Raw genomic sequence first — 22478 nt, 5'->3', positions numbered from 1 at the left:
TATGTTTTGGTGACAAACAGGTCTATGTCACTTTGGGAAGAATCTGCAAAAGTAACTTTTTGGATTTCCTTGGCAACAGAGTTTTTTATCAACCACGCCCACATTTCTAATACGTTCATATTGTCATGTATTAAATTTTCCCAATATTCCTGTAAAAACGTGGAACACCAGAGCAACGCCACTTTTACAAGCTCGTCACGCTGGCGCCGTTCAAAATCTACAAACTTCAAAACCAGCATGTAGCCTCTGAATGATGCTTGAGGAGTTGGCAGGAGACAGACTGAAATTCCTAAAGAAATATTTTTTTATTAATTTTGTAATTTTAGTAATTTAGTAATTTTAAATTAAAAAAAATTAAAATAAATAAATAAACTCAAGATGGCAGCCTCTTCCCAGGATCAAAGGTCAGTCAATCTTTGGCACTGGTTGCAGAGTCAGCGTGATGGCGCATGTGGGACATTTCATGAAGATCGCTCAAACAAAAGCTTTCTCTGGAAAGATAGAAGCTGTCACACTTTGCCACAAATAAAACGTCATTTTGGGGTTCTGGGTACGGGCAAATGTTGTTTTTGAGTTTATGGCAGGGGTCAAATCTTTGCTAAAGCATGCAGTAAGAAAGAAAAATGTGAAGAGAACCCCTCAAAGAAAAGAATAAATACCAATATCATATTCTGCCCAAAGAAAAGGGAATTTATTCCATTTCTGCTCAAATATTCAGAGAAGCATGCAAAGGTGAAAAAGGGGAGGAACTTAACAACATTTCTGAATATATATTTATATTCATGCAAATAAATTAAAAATAAAAAATCTTTTACCAAACTCTTTTTGACAAACCTTTGACTTGTTACTTTTTCAAATTGATTTCTGATCACGTTATAGAGGTTCTGGCTAATATGAAAGAGAACCACTTTTACAAAGCAAAGTTTATTTCTTTCATTGAAGTAATTCAATCAATTGTTGTTCATAACCAAAGAGCAACACCATGACTTCAAGACTGAAGCGCATTTAGGGGTGAAAGTGGTACCTCGTGCAGTACACAAACTGACCACTAGGGCACCACATAGTTCCCACTCACCCCCGTGTTAATAAGCATGTGTGTAGGATTGTTAAACTTATTCTATTCAGTGCTAGAGAGACAACATGTATGACACCTGTGGAGTTAATTCAATTGAACACATTAATCAGAAACATTTGACTGTAATTGTACACAAATGTGGGCGGGGTTTTTTGATTGACAGATGACTGCGAGCCATCCTCCACAACCCCTCATCCATCCAACTTTTTTTTCTACCTCCAACTCGATTATTATTCCTTGACAACCTTTCATTTCGTTTCTGTTGTCAAACGCGCCTTTATCTCAAAGAGCCGACATTTTCTCACACAGCAGTAATTCCAGCTCAGATGTCGGAAGGCAACTTTTTCACGGCGCGCTGCCTCCTGCTTCTTATCTTGTTTTATAGTTCATCAGACTAACGTAATTTAATTTGAATCCGTTTGCTGCCTTCCAATTTAATTTGTCTCCAGAGTGGATTAATAGTAAATAAGGATTGCAATAAGCAGACAGCTGAGCCGGATTCTGATTGAAAAAAAGGCAATAAGAGGTTTAACTGCCTGATACGAAGACTATTCGTGTTCTTCTTCAGTCATCAGAAGTATGTTACTCGTTAAAAGCCAAAAAGGAATCAATCCATAATGTGGTCTATGAGACACTTTGATTACTAGATTAAAAGAAGGATCTGAGTTCAACATTGACTGTGTATGAGAACTGGACTGAGGGGCCCCTTCGCCCTTCGCCCTGGCGTTGTAACCCTTGTGCTATCCTAGGCACTTTAACATTGGGAGTTGGGTCATCTAGACCCACTAGACAGTGCTCTGAACCTTTTTTCTTCAATGATTTGTGATCTTCACTGGTGTCCATGGATTACATGAAATCTTTCCACCTTTATCCACCTTTGTCATGGTAGGGAGAACACGCCAATGTAAAGGGGGGTCATCTAAGATAGCACAAGGGTCACAGACATTTGCAGGTTGATTGACTGTCGTGAGATTGAAAATGTGTTGGCAGCCGATAGAGATGAATGCAGCGTGTTGAAACCGTAAAATAAAAAGAATAAAATAAATAAAAAGAAACCGTAAAATCCATGAAAAACAAATCATAAATACACATTTCAGGAGTTTTTTTTATTATTATTATCAGGACGTCCAAAGTGAAAACGAATCTTTACATCATCCATCACTGAGAAAAAGCAATAAACCTAATCAAGAAAAAAGATGCAAAAGCAAAGCCAAGGATCATGAAGACGGTACGAGTTTGAATGAGCGGACGTTTGAACAGGAAATCAGAAAAGCAGGAAACCAGCAGAGGTCTGCAGCAGCTAAATACACACAAAGCAAAGGCTCATCGTTCCGGATCAGGCTCCTTCAGCAGGAGGTCATTTTGGATGCACTTGCTCATTAAGTCCCTTATCTGTGTCCCACATTTAGAACCAGTTGCTCCCTGCAGGAGGCGCTCAGGGGCCGACTTAGGAGAACGCAGCATAGCTCTGCGTACTCATGTCCAGCTGCTCGCGTGTTTGGATGCTCACTTTTTGCGGTAGTCGTCTGCGTACGCTCTGTGATCATCCTGCTCCGGGAATCGGTCTCCGTAGCTCCTTAGTATGTCCTGAAGGCTGGGCATGCCCGGTGGGGGGGGCTGGTAAGACATGTAAGGCTCTTCCTGGCCGCTCTGGTAGGGCTCTGCCTCGTACTGCTCCTCCTGATCGGCCTCTGCTGCCCCCTGGTGGTGGTCTTCCTTGGGTCGGGTCTCGGCACGGCCCTGCTCCGGTTCGAAGCGTCGCAGACGGCAGTCAGGGTCGTATTCGGGGTCACAGTGAGGGTTGGAAGGTTCTAGGACTCCGTTGCGGGTGCCGTCAGTATTCAGGTAGGACTCGTAGGCTTCCGTGGGGTAGGGGTTTCGGTGGTGGCCCCCAGAGCGAGGTTCGCTGGGCCGCACAGGGAAGCACTCCCGGTCATACCCAATGTAGCAGTCATAGCCCTCCTTGGTTTTACCTGGTGGACCCAGAGGGTGGCGCTCTTCTGGGGTTGGCTCCTCAAAATGCGGTGGAGGATGCTGTTGCCTGGAGGAGGGGGGGCCTCTGCGATGCATAGCAGCTGCTGTGTCACGCATGGCGGTGAACGGGTCGTTCAGAGTGGACTCCGGGGCGGCGTCCATGCGCGGAGCGTGAAGGTCACTTTCCTGAGCCTGGTCCATGAACTGGCGCAGCAGAGCATAGGGGTCAGCGGCTGGAGCTGGGGGCGGAGCCTGACGGTACCCAGCATAGGGGTCTGGAACTCTGTTAGCATTAGCATAAGCGTCCCTGAACATGGCATAGGGGTCGCTCCGCTCGACAGCAGGAGGCGCGGCGCGCTGAGCGGCAGCCTCCTCTCTCTCCTCACTTCTGTACGCCTCTGGGGGCGAAGAAAACCTGGTGGCCGTCAGGGGGTTGCAGTTGTTCTCAAACAGAGGGTTGCAGGATCCAGGCCCAGCAGGAACGGGGGGGTTGGGAGCACGTGGAGCCTGAAAAGACAGAGGCGTACCGATGAGAACAAAGCAGCAGCTGGAGGGTCTGATTCACGGAGCTGACGTACCGCCAGCGAGGCGGCGTAGGCGCAGTACGGGTCCCGCAGTGGATCACAGTTGGGGTACTGAAGGTAAAGACCAGACGGAGCCTTCTGCACCAGCTTGGGCTTGCAGGATGGGTCTTTGTGTGGGTCGCAGCCCAGGTGAGCATATGAGGGAAGGGGCCCAGCGGAGGGGCGGTACCCATACGCAGCTCTTAGATGGTACTGCAGGCACTCCACATCGTCAGCAGAGCAGATGCGCAGCAGCTCGGCCTTTTGCTCCTGCAGGAGGAGAAACAAAAGGAGACGGTAGAACATCTGTGAAATGTAACTGGGGGAAAGCATCGGATAAACATCAGAGTTGGGACTTTTTGGAATGAAGTGAATGATTGAATAAAACCACAGAGTCAGAGTGGAATACCTTGGTAAGGAAGGACACTGCAGATGGAGAGTAGTAGTAGTACCCGGACTGCGGTGCCTTGGCTGGTGCGGAGCGGACATATAAAGGGGCAGGAGCTTTGACTGGAGCTGCAGGGGCCACTGGGACCACCAGGGGAAGGTAAGGGCTCTTGCCTTGGACCAAAGCCATATACAAGCAGTGGGGGTCTTTAGTGGGATCGCAGGTCTTGAGCGGTGCTGGTTTGGCCGGTTCAGGTTTGGGTCTAGTGGTGTAGGATGCCACGCAGTTGGGGTCAGCAGAGTCTGCACAGGATTTGTAGATCTCCCCCAGGTGACGCAGGTATTCTTTGTAAGAGCGACGCGCCTCAGCGCGGTTCTTGTTCTGGAGGTAGGCCAGGTAAATGCGGTCCATGTCCTGAACCTGGAGAACAGATTTGGTTAGTGAGAAGAGCAGGTTGGTGTGGTTTATTGGGACATCGTTGGGACCAAATGAAGAAAATTTGAGAATTAGACATCGTGGTGGAAGAATTTGCAGCTTTTGAGCGTTTTGGCTCCAGTCCAGCCAAGAACAAGTGTCAACTACAAGCTAGAAGAGGAGCAATGACAGGCACCCGTCTAATGGGGGGAAGTTTCTGTCTCCTGGGAATACAGTTGTTTTTCTGGTGGGTGTGCTAGTTTCTAACCATATGAACAGCAAGTCCAGGATTTTCAAAACCGGTGTATTTTGGTCGCATGCTGTCCTTTGGTACTTCTCCGGATGGTGTACTTTAATCAAAGTTCTGTAAGATATCAACACAGCTGGTTGACCCCTCCCCCAGTGGAACAGAGAGCTGCAACCATTTAGTGGTTTGCACCTCCAATCCAATCCCTTAATGCTGAGTGTGGGTCCCATCAGTGGCGGTTTTTGATATGGGCGATGTGGGCGGTCGCTCAGGGCGGCCCGATGCGTTTGCGTTACAATGTACTACTATATTCAAACAGGCGGCTTTCCGCTTTTAATTTGAAATTGCTTCAACTGCCGACACTTTACACTTTAACCTTGACACATCAGACTCTTAAAAATGTCTTGATCCTGTTTCCTTTTCACACTTAAGGCCTGTTCACACCGGGACGAATTTCGCCGGCGATTTTCGCCGACGTTTAACGCCTCGTGACTAAACAAAGGGCACCAACGAGAGTGTGCACACCGACGCGAAAAAACGCGACGCGTTAAAGCGTCAAAAAAAAAAAAACGCCTCGGGTTCGTTTTTTTTTTTCGACGCGTCGCGTCGAAATCTACTCGACCAATGAGAATGGCGCTTTTGCTCACGTGTCTGGAGCTTCTGAAGTTACAGTAAAACACAACTTGGGGGCGCTCAAACACAAAACTGCCTTGCTGAGCACACATACCAGCGAAGAAGATAGACGCCAAGTAGCGTCTACACAGCCGCGAAGCAATAATGACGGACATTCTAAAATATCCCCGAACCAAGCACCAGTTGGACCTACTGGTGCTTGAAATATTCATGTTTTCGTTGTTTGATTCTGACAAGCGTGTAAATACTTGCTCTCTTCTTCTGAGTGAAAAGCGACTTTAAGAAGCGTAAAGTTGCGCAGCGCCACCTTGTGTACAGGAGTATTTCTGTTTTACATTAAGCGCCATCTAATGTCAGGGAATGAAATTGCATGTTCACTCCACTCATCGTCAGCGAAAATCGCCTGGGTGTGAACACAAAAAACGTGGCGAAAAACGCTGGCGAATAACGCCTGGCGAATATTCGTCCCGGTGTGTACGGGCCTTTATGGTGCAAAAAAAAAAAAAAAAAGATGAAATTACTCAGAATGAAAAAACGTAAAACAGGCACATGAATAAGAATTAGGCAGAACAAACACCCATGCTCAACCAAATTTCGACAAAAGCAGGCAATGGGGATTATTTCCCACAATTACTTGCTCCAACACAGCAGACCCGACGCGCACGTGACCACCGCCGTCTGCTGCAAGATGCTTGCGGCCACACCTTTTTGCGGTAGTCTTTGGAACATAAGTAAAAAAACTCGAGAGGGGGGCGCAACTCGCCGGTGGCTGAATCACACTAACAGGTGTGAGGGGAGTCTTTTTCTATCTGACAATCAACTCTGGGCCGCAGCTGCGCCTCCCGTCATAGAGACGGAGCCGCGTGTGTCAGAGGGAAGGGGAGGGGGAGGGGGAGGGAGGAGAAGGGAGGAAGCACCCAGGCGCAGAGAGCGAGAGGAGGCAGGAGGTTGCAGGGGAACGGGGGCTTTAATAAACACAACTAAGGACACAAAACCAAAACCACTGCAGACGGCAGGCTAGAAACTCGAAACACTAAACCCCCCAAACCGGGGGAGCAGACTAACATACTAACTAACATACTATGGACCAGCCCAGGAGGAAGGAAATGAAAAGACTTAAATACATACAGACAACCGACACACAGGTGAACACAATCAGGAAGGATGGGGAACCAAAGTAGAACTCACAACAAAAACGAAACAGGAAACCCTACAAAATAAAACAGGAAGTTAAACTCAAAACATGCCAGAACACAAAGGAAACAAACCACAAGGGCAAAGAAACAGAAACCGTAACAGGGGTGGTGGGTGCAGACCATTTTTTATGGATTGAGTTTTTTTGGAGGATTTCTACTGTTGGTGTTGCACAAATTTAGGGAAATGCCAAATATTTTTGGAGTAATCCCACTGATGAATTCTATGATTTAGTCTTTAATGTTTTATAAGACCTAAACATATTAATCACAATAAGTTTTATTTTAGATCTAATCCCTCTGATATGTTTCACAAAGACACACAGGACGTCACACATTAAGAAATTATTGCTAAAAATGAAGCAGGAGTCCAGCTCTAAAAAAAATGCTCTAAAAAATTATAAAAGAGCAAAAAAACCCGGAAATATTTGATTTGTTATTTCTTACTAATATTTCCAGGCTTTCTTTGTTTTGTTCTGCAGCATGTTCATATTTGTATAATTTTGACAGAATATATTTCTATGGAGAGCAAAATATTACAAGTTATTTAAGGTTTAACTTGTGTTCCTGTTTTTATTCATATTTATGTTCAAAAAGTTTAGTTTAAAAGGTTTAAAAGTTTAGCTTTAGTGTGTTCAGTAAATGAACCGGCCCAAACCTTAAGCGTGTTTTTAACTTAGATCCCCTGTGTGACTGAGTTTGACCCCCCTGTAATACGAGTCTAGAAAATTCATGCATTTTTTGTGTAAAATGGCTAAATAGAAGATAGGGAACACAACAGGATGCTGTCAAATTTTGTATGTGTGCGGGGGGGGGCGCCTGTGGGGTTACTCGCCGAGGGAGTAAGTCAGTGTAGAACCGCCACTGGGTCCCATATTTAGAGTTTTTAAGTATGAATCAATCGTGGATTTGAACTTACGACCTTCCAGTCTCAGGGTGGACACTTAACCACAAGGCCACTGAGCTAACAGGTGTAAAAGGTCACCTGATCTCTAGAGCCCTGCTGTACTTTAAAACAAGGGTTTCTGTTTACTTGAAAATGAACTCTGGTGTGGTTCACCTCAGTTTGAATGCACAGACACTTTCTGCAGAGAGGAAGAGACCCAAAGTGTGTGAATCTATCAGCTCTGTAAGATGAATCTGTAAATGTGACGAAGAAGAAGGTTATGAGTTTGGTTGGAGAGGATGGACCCATGCCAGTCCAAAAACCTGTTGCATGGGTTGAATGGAGCGTCTGGCGCCTCTCTGGGCGTGGCTCTGACTTCTTCCTGACTGACTCACTCTTTTTTTCCATGTCCCTCTCTTCAATTATTCTTGTGATTTTCGCAGAATACATAAGAAATGTTCAGGTTTTATTTAAAGTGCGGTTCTGCATGACGTGACGATAACGGAACATTTTTGCTTCTTGAATGTTTCTGTTTTCTTTAGAAGTTTCAGGACCTCCCTTAGGAGGAAGAAGGTTCAGCGCTGATGCTCTGAACAGACGTTAAGCCATACGTTCGTGAGCGGAAAGAGGTTGAACCCGTTCCCGTCAGCGTTCACTCACTGCCTCCAGGTTGCCGTTGTCGGTGAAGTACTTGTACCAGGCCCAGAAGTCGGAGTGCTGCTTGTACCAGCTGATGTTCCTGCGGTTGCGGATGAGCTTCCTCTGCCACGCCCCAGCCGCCGCCTTCTCCTGGATGCTCTCCACTGCTGGAGAGCAGAAAGGCGGAAAGGTCGGAGGTCATGCAGCCCCGATGTGTCTCGGTGTCTCAGAGTGAAACTCACCTTTGCCGTCTGCTTTGCTCTTTTGCACAACAGGTCCTGCAGACAGGAAGGCTGCAAGCAGAAGCACAGGCAGCAGTGAAATTGACCTGAAACTCGCCAGTGAAAATATGACATGAAAGCTCAAACGCTGACATTTCTCGTTGGAGGGCAGGAGTAATTGGCTCTGCCTGCAGCGCTTACTTTGTAGATTTTTATGAGGACGCCTGTAACATCAAACCTCATGCTGAGCTTTGTGTGCATGTTTGTGTTTGACCCTTTACAGCCGAGGGAACCGCAGATTCAGCTCTGCTCCCGGCCGCTTTCATCTCTGCGGGGAGAAGGTGTTAATCCCTTACAGAAGGGGAGGAAGAGCAGAAGGTGGAGGAAGAGGAGAGGCCCAGATGATAGGTTTTATAGGATCCAGAGGGGATGATTCAGGGTTAAGGAGGAGGAAGAACTTGTTTGGAGTTTGGATGATCGTCTACTGCCGCTGAAAACTGTCAAAAAGACAGGAGTGACTCAAGGGGCCCCCAGGTGATGAAGAGCAGCAGGAGGAGGAGGGCAAGGTAAATGATTTTGTGTCGAGCATCCGCTGTATTGTTTTTTACGAGGCTGTAAAAAAAAAAGGCACATCTGGAAGCAGCTGAATTTTAAGGAGGCAGAGCAGCAGGAGATGCTGACAGGTACTCATTTTTTTAACTGGACCATGAGCGATGAAAGAAAACCTCCTCTTCCTCCCCCTCAGTGTAACTTCAAAAACCGCCAATCACCTCAAACGCGGCGTTGGAACCAGGTGGCGGAGCAGCAGAAACATTCAGGTCGGGTGACCCCTCAGCAAACTGAGCCCCGATGTAGACGGGAGGCAGTGACTCTGATCACATCAGCTGAGACCCGGCGGTCTCTGGCGTCATTTCAAGGTTTCTCGACCTCCAAAGCGTTTCTGGCTCGTTTTCAGAGACAAACTGCAGAAATGCATCACCTGGCAGCTCGCTTTGATGGACGAGTGGGCTCATTTTTCACATCTGCATCCCTGCAACAAGCAGGTCGGTGCTTTCCTCAGCTATTGATTTGCCTCCCATTCAGTCAGTGGGTGAGATGGTGGGAGGCACTTTCAGCTCTGAATAGGAGAAGACTTGCATTTCTGTCAGGGCTGAGCTTAATGACAAATACGACGCAGGAGAAGTCGCCTCAATGGCGGCCCCGATGAGCTCCTTTGTCACTTTTTGACTGTAATTGCAGCCTCACAGCTGTTTGATGCTTTCTCTAAGTGCACTTTTCTTTTCGAAGGTAATCTTTTCACAAAGTTTGGTGTGAATCACACTAAGAAAGGGGCCTCTTGTTTGCTGTTGGAGTTAAACAGAGAACCGTGGCATTGAAAGCACCGCGGATGAATAGATAGATGTAATGTGCAGAGAAATGTTGTGGGTTTCACAAAAAAGTAACCCGGAGCTTCAAAGTTTCACGTTTGTTGTTGTTTTTTTTAATTTCATAAATCACTGAAGCAATGATCAGGGAGCCGATAACATCTGCAGCCTTTAATCGCTGCAGCAGAACAACAAGGCGACACAGATTGGATGAACTGAGGACGGATGATGAGGTCGCTGGTTAACTCACCAGGCAGCAGCATCACAGCCAGAAGTGTGACAACAAACACGCCGTGGAAACTCGTCCGCTCAGCCATGACTGACCCCACCTCTTCTGCACAAACAAACATAAAAATCAACCTAAAAACTGCAGGAAGAACAGCTTTATATGAGTTTATAGCAACTCTAGTCAAGACTCTCAGCTAAAAGCTGCAGTTTTAGGAGTTTCTCATGGCTTCCATTGCACCTCAGTCTGGAGTTCACCTTCAGAGCTGCTCAGGAGCTCCAGCAGCTGCAGGAAAGCACCTGGATAAACGTCTCACCTGCGCTTGCTCCGTGTGATCCTGCTGCTTGGAGGTGGAAGGAGCTGTCCGGGTGGATGTGCTTGACGGGGATTCCTCCTGAACTCTGTCCCTCTTCCTGTCGGGTGGCCAGACAAGGAAGACTCTGCAAGGTTTTAAACCAGTCCTCTGGGATTCACACAAACGCACACTCAGACCCCCTGAGGGGTCCAGGCCCAACTCCAGTACGGCAGCAGGTTGGCTCAGAGTTTCAGCCAATGAGGCTGAAGGAAGTAATTAAAGACAGGAAAACATGAAGCCTGGAAAAGAGATGAAGACGTGGAAAAGTGGGTTAAAAACGCCCCCACTCCATTTGTGTGTTTGTGTGTGGGGGGGGGGGGGGGGTATTCACAGCCCGATTAACATTTAGGATATAAAGTTATGAAATTAATCTTCACGGTGAGACTTAGTGACTGTGGAGCAGGTGAAACACGGAGACAGTGGCAGAGCGGTGCCACATAAGCACGTCTCAGAGACCTGAGCACGGCTGCACAGCTGGTCTGCACGTGAGGAATTTAATCATCTGCAGCTTCCTCTGCAGTTTAGTGGCGTTCAGACATGCAGCCCCCATTAGAGTCGCAGGTACAGCAGCACGAGAGGAAAGTCTGAGTGCAGGGATGCAGCCGCCAACTGTTAAGATGCTGGGAGGTGTTGTGGCGTTTGCGTGTTCAGAGGACCAGATTAGAGAGAAGTGCTTCCAAACCCAGAAGAAAATGTCCAAAACGTTTGTCACCAAAGCAGAGCATTTTCAAAAAGCTGATGTGTTCATAGAGATGCACATGGCTGCCTGTTTATGAGACCGATGAAAGAAGAAATGATTCAAAAAGTGAAGATGAACTAAGTCCTTGACTTGTTTCTGTCTAAAACAATCAAAGACGTTTCTGCAGACGATCCTGGAGAAAAGTGGAGCCTGCTTCATGATTCAGTTCAATAAACTTTGTCATTCCGTCTTTTCTTTTCATTTCAGTTGCTGCCTTTAGGGGGCGCCACAGTGAGTCACCTCCACGTAATCCTCTCCTCTTCATCCTCATGTCCTCCTCCTCTACATCCATGAACTTCCTCTTTGGAGGCTCCATCCCTCATCTTCCATCTGCTTTTATCTCCAGAACATCCACCGTGATCTGTTCTTCGATGGATCCATTGTTCCTATTGGTCCTCTGGTGGCCGTTTCAGGGACATTAAGGAGCAAAACAAGAACCAACGGTCAGAAAGAGACTTTTGGACAAACATGGATCCATCAAGGAGAAAGACGCTGACGAACAACAAGAACTCAAAGAACCAGGATGATCCAAAACACTTCTGGACTAAAGCTCTGATGAAAACGAATCCAAACTTTAAAAAAACAAACTACAACAAATGGTGGTGGTAGTATAATAGTGTGGGGCTGCCTCAGGATCTGGACGAATTCAATTCAAACCAGCAGATCCAAGAAAGCAAACTAGATGGCTTTTATCAATATTGATTTGCACTTTCTCGTTGGGAAATCCTCCACTTCGTCTGGAAATGAAATGAAAGATTAGAACAACATTTATACAAAATCTTGATGACAGTGGCAATCGTTTATTTACGCGGACCAAAGTAAGTTAGAGAGCTTTTTCTTCTTTCTCTTTCGGCTTTTCCCATCAGGGGTCGCCACAGCGAATCATCGTTTTCCACCTCACTCTATCATGAACATCTTCTACCCTAACATTAGCCAACTTCATGTCCTCTGTTAAGACATCCATGTATCTCCTCTTTGGCCGTCCTCTTGCCCTCCTGCCAGGCAGCTCCATCTCCAACATCCTTCTACCAATATATCCACTATCCCTCCTCTGAACATGTCCAAACCATCTCAGTCTGGCTTCTCTGACTTTGTCGCTAACACAGGCAACATGAGCCGTCCCTCTGATGTACTCGTTCCTTATCCTGTCTAACCTGGTCACTCCTAAGGAGAACCTCAACATCTTCATCTCCGCTACCTCCATCTCAGCCTCTTGTCTCTGTCTCAGTTAGAGAGCTTTTTAAACTTCATAAATAATGCTTTTCTTTAAAACAGGACACCATAATTCCTGCAAGACAAAGTGGTTTCATAAATCCAGATCTTTACAAACACTGTGCTTCTTTTACCAAACTTGATGAGTTTTTATTCCTGGTCTTTTGTGCCTTTGAAGCTGCTTCGTGTTGAACCACAATGAGCTGCAATGCTGACGCTGAAAAAGCGGAAACTTTTTCCACATGTTCCAATAAAAGCCTCCAGAGACCTGAAGGCACCAGAGACCCGGCTTCACGTTTAGATGTTTGTCTTTCTAAAGCACTTTTGCTCCGTTGGGGTTTAAAACAGGACACGTGTGGTAAATGTTGGCATTTATAAACTTATTTTTGTTTAGTCCTTGCTGTGGTTCTATTGTACTGATGTTTACTTATTTATTTACTGGGTTTTTATTTGGTGATTCTGAGTTTCTTTTTTTCTCACATTGAAATAATTAGGGTGATTGTCGAAGCTCCAAATGCAATTTCGCTGTTCATGCTTTGATGACAAATAAATGAATCTTTCAATTTATTTTATGCTCTAATTTCTGAACACATTCATCAAGCAGCACTCCATTAGCTGAGTGTTTTTAACTCTTCATTTCGCAGAAAAACTAAGAGCTATGAAGAAAAAATACACTAAATCCGAGGAGGCAGAAGATAGAAAAGACTGGAACAAATTTAAAAAATCTTTATTGTTACTGTTTAGGTCCACAATAATATGTATGCATAACACTCCTACTTTGCATTAAGGGTGAAGACCGGCTTCAGGGATGGAGGAGCTCCACCCGTCAACCTTCGCCCGTCACTCCAGGCTAAAGTAGGTCTTTTCTGAAAACAAGTGAATTCATGAATAACACCTGCAGTTCCAGAGAAAAGAGATGCAGATTCTAATGGATCTAGAAACATCCAGCAACCTGTTGCTTCATGATGCTTTATGATTTTACCCCCCCCCCCCCCCTCTCTCTTCTTCCCTCCATTTCTTTTCCATCCGGTCCAACAGAAAACTGTTACAAATAGAAGTAAGATGAGTAAAGTTTAGTCTAAATTACAGAAGGGGTTTATTCAAATATACCTCTGGTTTGTCAGAAGATTCATAACACCTGTTGTTAAAATAAAATATGTGCAACACTAGAGGCCTTCAGCTCTCATCTGCCTGCTCATCTGTTGGACAAGTAAAAAAGAAAGAAATGGATCAAATCTCTTCTTTATGCACATCCAATGCTCTCAGAGTGGCTGAATGAAACTTTCAGATGTGATCAAAGGTGAAGAACAAGCTGCCTCCGTCGTTCTTCACTGACGTACAAATGTTGAAGAAACAAAAACCCAACAAGGATGAGAGTTTCTGCTGAGACGTCTGCGTGCTGGAGGACAAACTTTTCCACCTGAATGGAGGACTCGACATCCTCAAAGTGCGCCCTTCACTGAAAATGTTGTTCCTGCTGGAAAACAGAACCCCGTCCGTCGGTTGCTCTGATGGCATTTTTCCATCCCGTCGTGTTCCATCGTGCCTGAGCATTTGGCGTGCGTTTTCCTCCAGCGCTGCACGCCGTGTGTAATTTGCTAACAGGTGTTCCTCTCGGCCCGCAGACCTTCAATCCCGGCAGGAGCCGACCAGAGCGCGGCGGCGCACACACCATCCCGGTAATTTTCTCCAAAGCTGGAATGTCAGCAGCTCTCAGAATTTCACACACACACCTGGTTCTGGCAAAACAAAAACTTTATTTTCTCATAACACGAAACTCATGCAAAGGAGGGAAGGCGCACGCGGGCTCCCAGGGAAACATGGCATCCGTCTTTTCCACGCGGACGTAACTGGACAGATGTTGGAAGGCCGGCGTCACTGCAGGTCGTCGTCATCGAAGAGGTCCTCAAAGTCTGCAGAGCAGAAGAGAGCAGAGGTGAACACTCCCACTCTCTGCTGCTGCTGATGATGATGCCCACTTTCTGAAGGGGAACAGAGTTCAGGCTTCAGCGCTCTGAAAGTCTGCATGTGAGCCGCCCACATGCATCAACGTGACCTCCTGGAGACGGGAGCAAAACACGCCAGAAGAACAACACAAACCTAACATTACCATAGAAAAAGTTGGACTGCGATGCAGTTCCAGAAAATCCTCACTGGCTTCAGTTTAAGTCTGTTTTTTAGAGTTATAAATAAGCTCATTAAGGCTTTTTAAAAATAGAAATACTCAGTTAGACCTGGAACCAGGATAAAAATAAACATTACAAAGACTCCAATCAAGTCCGTTCAGCGTATAGACTCGGTTCTGAGTCTTATCTGCGTGTCATGCGTGTTCTTTTCTGTACACAGGCTGTTATGCATCAAAGAAAACGGTGATGAGATCTTTAAAGTTTCACCCCGATCGTCTTCTGACCTTTTTTCATTAGTGGTCTTTCATTATTATTATGCTGTTTCTAGTCAAAATAAAAAATCTCTAGGGGAAAAAAAAGAGAAAAAAGACAGAAAAAAAAGAGAAGAAACAAAGAGAAAAATACTCTGTTGTTATCTGGGACATAGTTTCTGCAGAGCGGCACGAGTTCACTAGAAATTTGCCTCCAAGTTGTGGGTGGGACCTTTGATGTGGAGCAACCCCGCCCCCCTTCCTCCCCCGCTGGCTTCCAGCCCTTCACACGAACGGCGTACAAGCGGATGCATCTGAACGGATCCCAGCGTCTTTTCTACGTCACAAATACGATCTTTATCCAAACTGCTTCTTTTCATCTGTTCCTGATTCACAACGATTTGAGTAAAGAGATCTTGAGAAATGGAATTTTTGAGCTTCATCTTCTTTATCATCAGAAAAATGCCACAAGAACATGAAGTGAGCAAGAAGAGGTTCTTTAAAACAAAACCAAAGGTTTCTTCTATTTTCTGAAACAAATTCTTCTACTAAAAAAGCTCCAGCTGCTCGAGTTAGTAAATGTAAAACGTGTTGATCTGACTTTTTAAAAATGTTGTTTCCAGAACTTCACGTTAGCCGTTTGATTTGGATCAACTCGTTGTTTCAAATCAGGGATGACGGAGACTCTGGTGGATCTGTGGCGACTCAGATGGTGGTTTTTCTCTCAGTTCATTTCAGTTTCAAATGAAAAAAAACAAAAACAAAAAAACGTACGTTCTCCTACAGAAATCAAAGATGGTGAAAACACAAGTTTACTCTTAACTTTTCCACATTTCACCACGACTCACAGTAGAAGGATGACCGTTTGTGGACTTCTCCTTTGCTCTGAGGAAGAAAAGCGCTCACGTTTATTTTATCATCATTTGGAAAACGTACAGATTTTCCTCCACAGAAGACGGAAACTAAATTTCAAAACAGGAAAAATGTGTCACTTTTAATGGCTTTTTTCCTGTCAAATGCAAGGAAAAAAGGAGAAACCTTTTCGTGTTTTGGGAACACTTGTGCTTCTTGTTAAAGCAATCCGTGTGTCTTTGGGGAAGAGCAGGTTAAAGGAACAGTGGCTCAGGAAAGCCTCGCTTTATCTAAACTCCTTCATTAAAGTTTCTCTTTAAACTTTCATGTAGCAGCTTAAGTTCTGAGATTCAGAAGAGATGTTTTTTCCTGCAACTCCGGTTCTGCTTTCCTCGGGATGAAGAGAACGACGCTTTCAGAACAAAAGTGTTGACGATGAAGCAGAAATGACATAAAGTTTGGTCAAATAAAAGATGGTTGTGCCGTTGACGGGACTCTCCAGTGTAACCAGGACCACCTCCACCGCTGGGGGTCTCAAACCTATCAGAGAAAGCTCAGATTTCAGTTATGCAACCAACCCTCCCCCCCGTGTTTCACACTGTTGAGCTGACCTTATACTGTCATGCCTGCAGAGATCTGGTAAAGGCCACAGCCTCGCTCTGCATTATCAGCACAGATGAAAGATCTTCTAGCTGAACTCGAGAAGAACAGAAGGTTTGGGAACGCAGCACCAGAACGCCATCACAGGAAGATAGATGGTCGGATGGAAGCATCTCTTTTTGCTGAGACTCTCTCTCTAGACCAGAATCTTTGGCAGGTTCAAAGGCCGACCTGAACTCTGGTTCCCCCGAATCTTTTGCATAAGATTGTACTCCAAACATCCTCAAAACTCTCAAAGGTTAGAATTTCACTCTAGTTTCTGTCTCAGTTTTGTGTAAAAATACGTTTCTGTTTAGTCTCAATTCAGTCCCAGTTCTGTTTCAGTTCCTTCTCAGGTCTGTCTCCAGTGTCAGTCCCTCTCCATTCTGTTTCAGCTCAGACTCAATTTTGTCTACGTTTAGTCTCAGTTCTATCTTAGGTGTGTCTCTAGTCTCCGTTCTGTCTAAGGTCTCCGCTCTTTCTCAGGTCTCTCTCTGTTCTGTTTCAGCTCAGTCTCTATTTAGTCTCAGTTCTGTCTCAATTGTCATCTCAGTTTGGTCTTCAAGCTTTCTGATCTTTCTCAAAGTCGTCCTTCATTTTTTCTCTGTTCAGTCACAAACATAGAAGTTGAAAATGAGTTTAAAAAGACCTTTGTCAGAAACATTTTTGGAGGCAAGGTGACTCTTAAAAAGAAAAAAACTACATCCCCTTCTTAACATTTCAAGACATTTTGGATGCATGACGTTTCTTCACATGTAAAAGTCAACGCCCTGAAGGACAAAACACCAACTTTTCCGTATCAGAGAGATAACCGGAAACATCTCAGCCATCCAGCGGACTGTTTTGCAAAAGTGATGTAGGTATGAAAGCTTGAGGTGTTTGATTCCCTTCAAAAAAGTCCCCCAAAAAACTTGAATCTTCTTTATAAAATGTGTTTCAGCAAAAGATTTCCAGCGTAAAACCAGAAACATGAGCATCTATGTTGGTACAAAGCAGCGCTGAATATTTCCATCAAACAAGACAAATACTAACAAATCTGTATGAAACTCAGAACATGTCAGTGTCTATTAAGTACTTCTTGAAAATTCAGATTGAATTCTTCAATTCAAAAGGGACTAAAAAAGATCAGTCATCATAAATATGCAGTCAAAAGTTTGCATCTCATTTGGCTTCCAGGCTGTGGAGCATAAATTAGACTGCTATGATAAGCAGCAGTCACGGATGTCTTTTATTTTGAAGTCATGTAATTCCTAACCCTCTGTGATCAGCGATGCACCCATCAAAGCTCGCATTAGAGCACGTTATTATTGTGGAAGGGCCCTTCAGGGTCTGAGCTTGAACGTCCCATCATCTCCAGAGTATCAGACGGGTTTCAAAGCAGACGACTGGCCAAGTGTCCCACTGAGTTGTAGTCTGGCTTGTGCTATAAACTCACTTCACCGTCCTCATCTACTCCCCCTCTTAGTGCTTTTTACAACCAGCTCTTTTCTTTCTGCTGAGCCAGAACGGTTCTGCCGGAAGCAGCAAACGGATCCGCTCGGCGCCGCTGTGCGTTTGCACAAGGAGCAACCCCACCTAATGAGGAGACACAATGTGGCCAAAGGCTGAAACTTTTCTTGGTCTACTGTCATTTATTTCACATTTATACTTTATGCTGCACTTCTTTAAAGCAACCACAAGGGGGCACTCCAGCACTTTTGTTAGCTGGTCCCAAGTCCAGGCTGTCAGAAAGAGCATCTGACATAAAACCAAACCAGAAATCATAAACAGGAGACAAAACATTGATTGAAATCAATCTGCTTTAATGCCTTGCTCATAGACAAACTGGTCAATGGACTCAAACACCTGTGGAATTATTATTTTTTTTTTTTTCTTTTCTCAAGAAGGATGGGAAAATAGTCTCCGTTCTTGTATGCATTGATTGCCTGTGTACATTTTTAATTATTTTAAATTTTTCTTTATTTTTAGCATGGCTGTCTTAAGTTGAAGGGCGGGGTGGGACGGGGGGGTAGGTCGACATATTTTTGCTACTACTAGCTTTTATGCTTAAATTGTTCAAATGTTTTTGTGTTTGAATTGTTCAAATTTTGAAAACAATAAACAAACAAAACAGAAAAAGAAAGAAATCATAAACAGAACTTTCACAAGTTGAGTTAACAACGCCGCTGTTGACCCTCAGGGTGGAAACTGGAGTACTGTGGGTTGAAGAAGACGATGAGGAAAGACAGGAAGGAAAAACTTAGAAGTGGAACTAAAAATAAGGAACTTTGGCAGGAAAAACACGAGTGAAAGAAGAAAAAAGGATCTGCTGTCTGTTCGGGAGATCAGATGGAAAGAGAGCGAAGCTCATAGATTGGTGGACGCACAGAGATCCTGAAGGAGGAGTTTGATGCGAATGATCATGGAGGTGAAGAGAGGATCAGATAGCTGAAAGGTGAAGACGCTGAGGATCAGGAATGAGTTCATCAGAGGAACAGATCATGGCGGATGTTCTGGAGATCAACTCAGGGAAGCAGATGGAGATTAGAAGACCAAAGATGAGGTTAGTGAGGGAGGCATCTAAAACTGATGATCATCCAGATGATCCGTTTTTTCTGACCATTAAATGAGATTCATTAAGTTGAAATAGAGCACAATGTCATCTGCATTCAAATGAACTCTCTATGCCTTTAATGTGGTCTTTTCCCCAGCAGATGACTTGAGTTCAGCATCCAACCATTGCTAGTGAAGTGATGTCAGATCCTTGTAGTTTAGCTTGGATTTTCAGTTATGTGTTTAGACGTCCCTAAAGATTCATGTTTATCATCCACAGCTGTTTTCATTTCTGTTAAAAGTGTCTCGTTGGTCTTTATCAGGTCATCTCCTCGGTCACTCTTCTGTCGATCCATTGTTTTTGTCATGTTTCAGTTCATTTATAAGAATAAGATAAGATTTGATTGATCCCCGGAGGGAAGTTGATTGAATTAAATATTTAAGTTGGGTCCTACACTTCCAGTTCCTGACATGTGATGCATTTGGAAGAAATGGTAAAGACATGATCCCCTTGTGTCTCTTACCTTCTTCATACCCTTGATGTTTGATTATTCTTTAATTGTATTCTTTTTCCGACATCAATGTTATATTTTTAATGAAAATCACAGTTTAAAAAGTGCATTATGAATCAAAACATGAATATATGTGATTATTTGGTTGCAGGACTCCGAATAATGTTTAGAAATTGTTGTAAAGAAAATGTCCTCATATAGAGAAAGATGCAGAGGAGAGGGTTAAATGGAGACAGGTACCCCCTAAAGGGAGCTGTCAAAAGATAAACAAGACTTTTAGGCTACCCTTTTGATGGAAACATTTAAACATTAGAATAAAAAACTTTAAAGATCTTCAGATATGTGATACTGAGGGAGATGTTTGCTAAAATGACAGGTTTTCTTAAAGAAAGAAAAAAAGATGGCTTCACCAAAAAAAAAGGACTGTATTCCTTTCGCAATAAAAGAGCAGAATGTTTGAAGTGCTGAACTGTGGAGCTACTTTAAACAGAAATCTGAGCCTTACCGTTAAAAAAGTCTGAGTGTACCGCTTTCTCATTGGCTGCCAGGTCCATCAACAGCCCGCTGCTGCCCCCTGCCTGTGAACACGGTACAATGCAACGTGTCATGTGAAAAGCTGGACCCATTTTTAAATTCATTCAAATCCACGAATTGTTTCTTAAAGTTATGCACATGATGATATTAGCTTTGCATCGTTGCACAAACAGCTTTTTTGGTTCTGGTTTTGTTTATTAAAACGGGGCGAAGAGTGTAAACTGCTGAGGCCGGGGTCAGACTAGTAATAAAACAAATGTCATTAACATCAAAGCAGCTTCACTGTAGATAATCGACAAACAATTCTAACTAAAAATATGAATAAATCAAGTGTTTATTGAACCAAAAATGAATCTGCAGACAACATGATCTATTTGTTCTCGTCGTTTTTAGCTAGCAGCAGCCCGTCCGGAACCAGCGTAAACCTCGCTTCGTGAGTTCGGACCCACCTCGTCCAGATCCACGTACGGTCCCGCTCCTTCAGGGAACATTTCGTCCACAGCAGGTTTCATCTTTTACTCCAGAAACGTGGATTAAACGATGCTTCTGCTTTGAGTTTAATTTTCCCAGCTAAGCTAACAAAACGGAAATAAACATGGCGGGCATGCGTGCCACGGTAATTAATGTCCGGCCGTAATCGATGACCTCTGAATCGTTCCGCTCTTCGAATATCTTTAAAATGTCTTTGATTGAATACCTCGGACTTAAAATTGTGAAAAGAAAAATTACGCTTCAATTTACTTTATCCATGAAGCTTAATTTATTTCAACATAAATTACATTACGTGGTTACAATGAAGTTAAAGTATAAATATAGATTAAACAGATCAAAATTAAGTAAAAATTTAATAATTAAACTCCAAATCTTCAACAGAGTTGTGTTAATTGTAAATATATTTTTTGGGGGGGGGGGAGGGGGAGAAAAGAAGACGAAAAGACTTTAACTATTAGAAATTTTATTTGAATTCATTTCCTATTATTTCACTGCACCTAATTAATATGTTCTAAAAAAACTACAACAAATCTATTGCAATCTTTAATAGCTATATTGCTACAGAAAGCCTAATGTAAACTGAAAACAAACGTTTAGTTTATTCCCATTTCACTCATTTCAGTTTGGAACATTTCATTCCTTTCCCTTTCCTGCCTGGATCGTCTTAATGCTCATAGCCTGCGTGGGTATCATATCCCAGGGTGTCCCGGAGGTTCTGGTGGGCGAAGAAGGTCCGAGCCAGCTGGTTGATCTGCTCGTAGGCCCCGATGGATTTGAAGTACTCCACATAGTTCCAGAAGTCAGAGGTGGAGTAGGGCCAGTAGGGGTCAGCAGGAGGTTGTTCATACGGCGCTGAGACACACAGCAGGAGAGATTTTAAGTTCACGTTCGTACATATGTGTGATATATTTAAGGAGCCAATCCGACCAGTTTGAGCAGTTCTATGGTGGAGCGTTGCATCAACCCTGGACTCAGGACGTGTTGACACAGCGGGCATTAGAAGCTGTGAGTCAGTTTGTTCCACAGAGGTATGACAGAACCGCTCCTCATCTACAGAAAGTGGTTTCATTGTCCGACCTTTGAGACAAATTCTTCACTTCATTGTGGGGGAAATGTGACTCGTTTGAATGTGATCTTTGCTCCTGGTTTCCAAATCTGGACTCAAGATCAACATTCTCGATTTAAAAAAGAAAAGGGTTTAGCCTATCATCTGTGAAACGTGCAAAATACAGCTATAGATCATAAATGATCAGCCTTGATGTTTGAGTCAATTGAACCCCGACGACTCCCAAACAAAAGGTGTATTTTTGAGTTTTGATCCTAGAGAAGACATTTTATAAACTACAGTGGCTAAAAAATATACCAACTAACAGAATCTTTCACTTTGGCAGCAGATTCAATCTTGCAGAAGACTTTTATCAGAGATAAACAAAAATGTCACAGAGAAGAGTTCTGTTTAAGCCAATGGTTGACTTTCTGAAGCCTTGGTCTCTAGGATTTGGATTTGGGGGGCCGGAGCCTTACCTCCTTCTGGGATGACTCTGGCCTCTGTGAGGAAGAGGAGCAGAAAAAAAAACGTTACACTTCCAGGCATTCCACAGTTTTCCACGAACAAAGATGGGATTGAGGTCTGCAGGAGCTCAAACATTGCTGCTGACTGTGCACACAAACACTGACGCTCACACTGAGTCGTCTTTGTGCACAAACTGCTCCACTTTAAATACATTTGGTCACTTTTTTAGGCTGAAACACTCACAAAAAATACCTAAATCTATATTCATTTGATGTAAATCTATAATGAAACTAAATAAAAAGGTAAAAGACTCACCGCCGAGGCAGCAGGCGAAGAGGCAGAGGACACTGAGCCACAGCAGCTTCATCTTCCACTTCCAGGAGAACCAAAAATCAAAATCTGGGATGTTTTCCTGCTTTTCAGAGACCTCTGAGAGCAGTTTAGACTCTCACCTGTGAACGCCTGTGCAGCTGTGAGAAGCGGCGCCGCTGCTGCTGGTGGTTTTCTGGGGTCTGCGGCGAGGGGGGGGCTCATAAACACTGCACATGCCCAGATCATCTCTGACCACGTCTAACCTCCGTCCAGCTGCTTATTGATCATCAACTCTCTGCTTTACAAATCTTCTAAATTGTAACTATTGTTCCACATTTCTGCAGAAAACAAAGCTTTAAGTGTTGGAAATAAAAAAAGAAAATCCTGATCAAAAGTATCAAAACCTTTGTAAATTCTGATCCATGTTCAGTTTTGTTCAGTATCTAAATCCCAAATTCCATTTTTTTCCTCATCCGACTGCAGATAAATCAAAACCAAAAATGTTTTGAATATTTCCACTCATTCACAGAACAGACTCAAATACGGTGGCCCAGAAAGGTCACAACACAACACTTTAGATTTCACT

At 44.0% G+C, this 22478-nt stretch overlaps 3 protein-coding genes across 5 annotated transcripts; all 3 read right to left on the bottom strand.

Moving 5' to 3' along the window:
- Positions 1–2160: 2160 nt before the first annotated feature.
- LOC101171617 (trithorax group protein osa) lies at positions 2161–20051 on the bottom strand. 3 transcript variants are annotated; one of them, XM_020712575.2, is made up of 9 exons: positions 20025–20051; positions 19547–19619; positions 10140–10417; positions 9848–9931; positions 8255–8305; positions 8034–8176; positions 4022–4420; positions 3628–3882; positions 2161–3556 (listed from the first exon to the last, which is right to left on the bottom strand). In XM_020712575.2, the coding sequence occupies exons 4-9, from the start codon at positions 9912–9914 to the stop codon at positions 2582–2584; spliced, it is 1890 nt and encodes a 629-aa protein (XP_020568234.1). In that variant the 5' UTR covers positions 9915–9931; positions 10140–10417; positions 19547–19619; positions 20025–20051; the 3' UTR covers positions 2161–2581. The 3 variants fall into 3 exon arrangements, with proteins under 3 accessions (XP_020568234.1, XP_020568233.1, XP_011487405.1); XM_020712574.2 differs by having other exon boundaries at positions 8034–8179; positions 9848–9928; XM_011489103.3 differs by having other exon boundaries at positions 8034–8179; positions 20025–20050.
- Positions 13867–20219, bottom strand: cops9 (COP9 signalosome subunit 9). Its single transcript, XM_004081184.2, has 3 exons — positions 20025–20219; positions 19547–19619; positions 13867–14042 (listed from the first exon to the last, which is right to left on the bottom strand). The coding sequence occupies exons 1-3, from the start codon at positions 20085–20087 to the stop codon at positions 14005–14007; spliced, it is 174 nt and encodes a 57-aa protein (XP_004081232.1). The 5' UTR covers positions 20088–20219; the 3' UTR covers positions 13867–14004.
- Positions 20220–20311: 92 nt separating this feature from the next.
- Positions 20312–22115, bottom strand: otos (otospiralin). The gene is made up of 4 exons (XM_011489101.3): positions 22033–22115; positions 21896–21953; positions 21592–21615; positions 20312–20919 (listed from the first exon to the last, which is right to left on the bottom strand). The coding sequence occupies exons 2-4, from the start codon at positions 21945–21947 to the stop codon at positions 20732–20734; spliced, it is 264 nt and encodes an 87-aa protein (XP_011487403.1). The 5' UTR covers positions 21948–21953; positions 22033–22115; the 3' UTR covers positions 20312–20731.
- Positions 22116–22478: the final 363 nt, after the last annotated feature.

Source organism: Oryzias latipes, chromosome 20 (genome assembly GCF_002234675.1).
Source record: "Oryzias latipes chromosome 20, ASM223467v1".
Lineage (NCBI taxonomy): Eukaryota > Metazoa > Chordata > Actinopteri > Beloniformes > Adrianichthyidae > Oryzias > Oryzias latipes.
The sequence above is the reverse complement of the archived record's forward strand: the minus strand, read 5'-3'. Positions and strand labels throughout refer to the sequence as shown.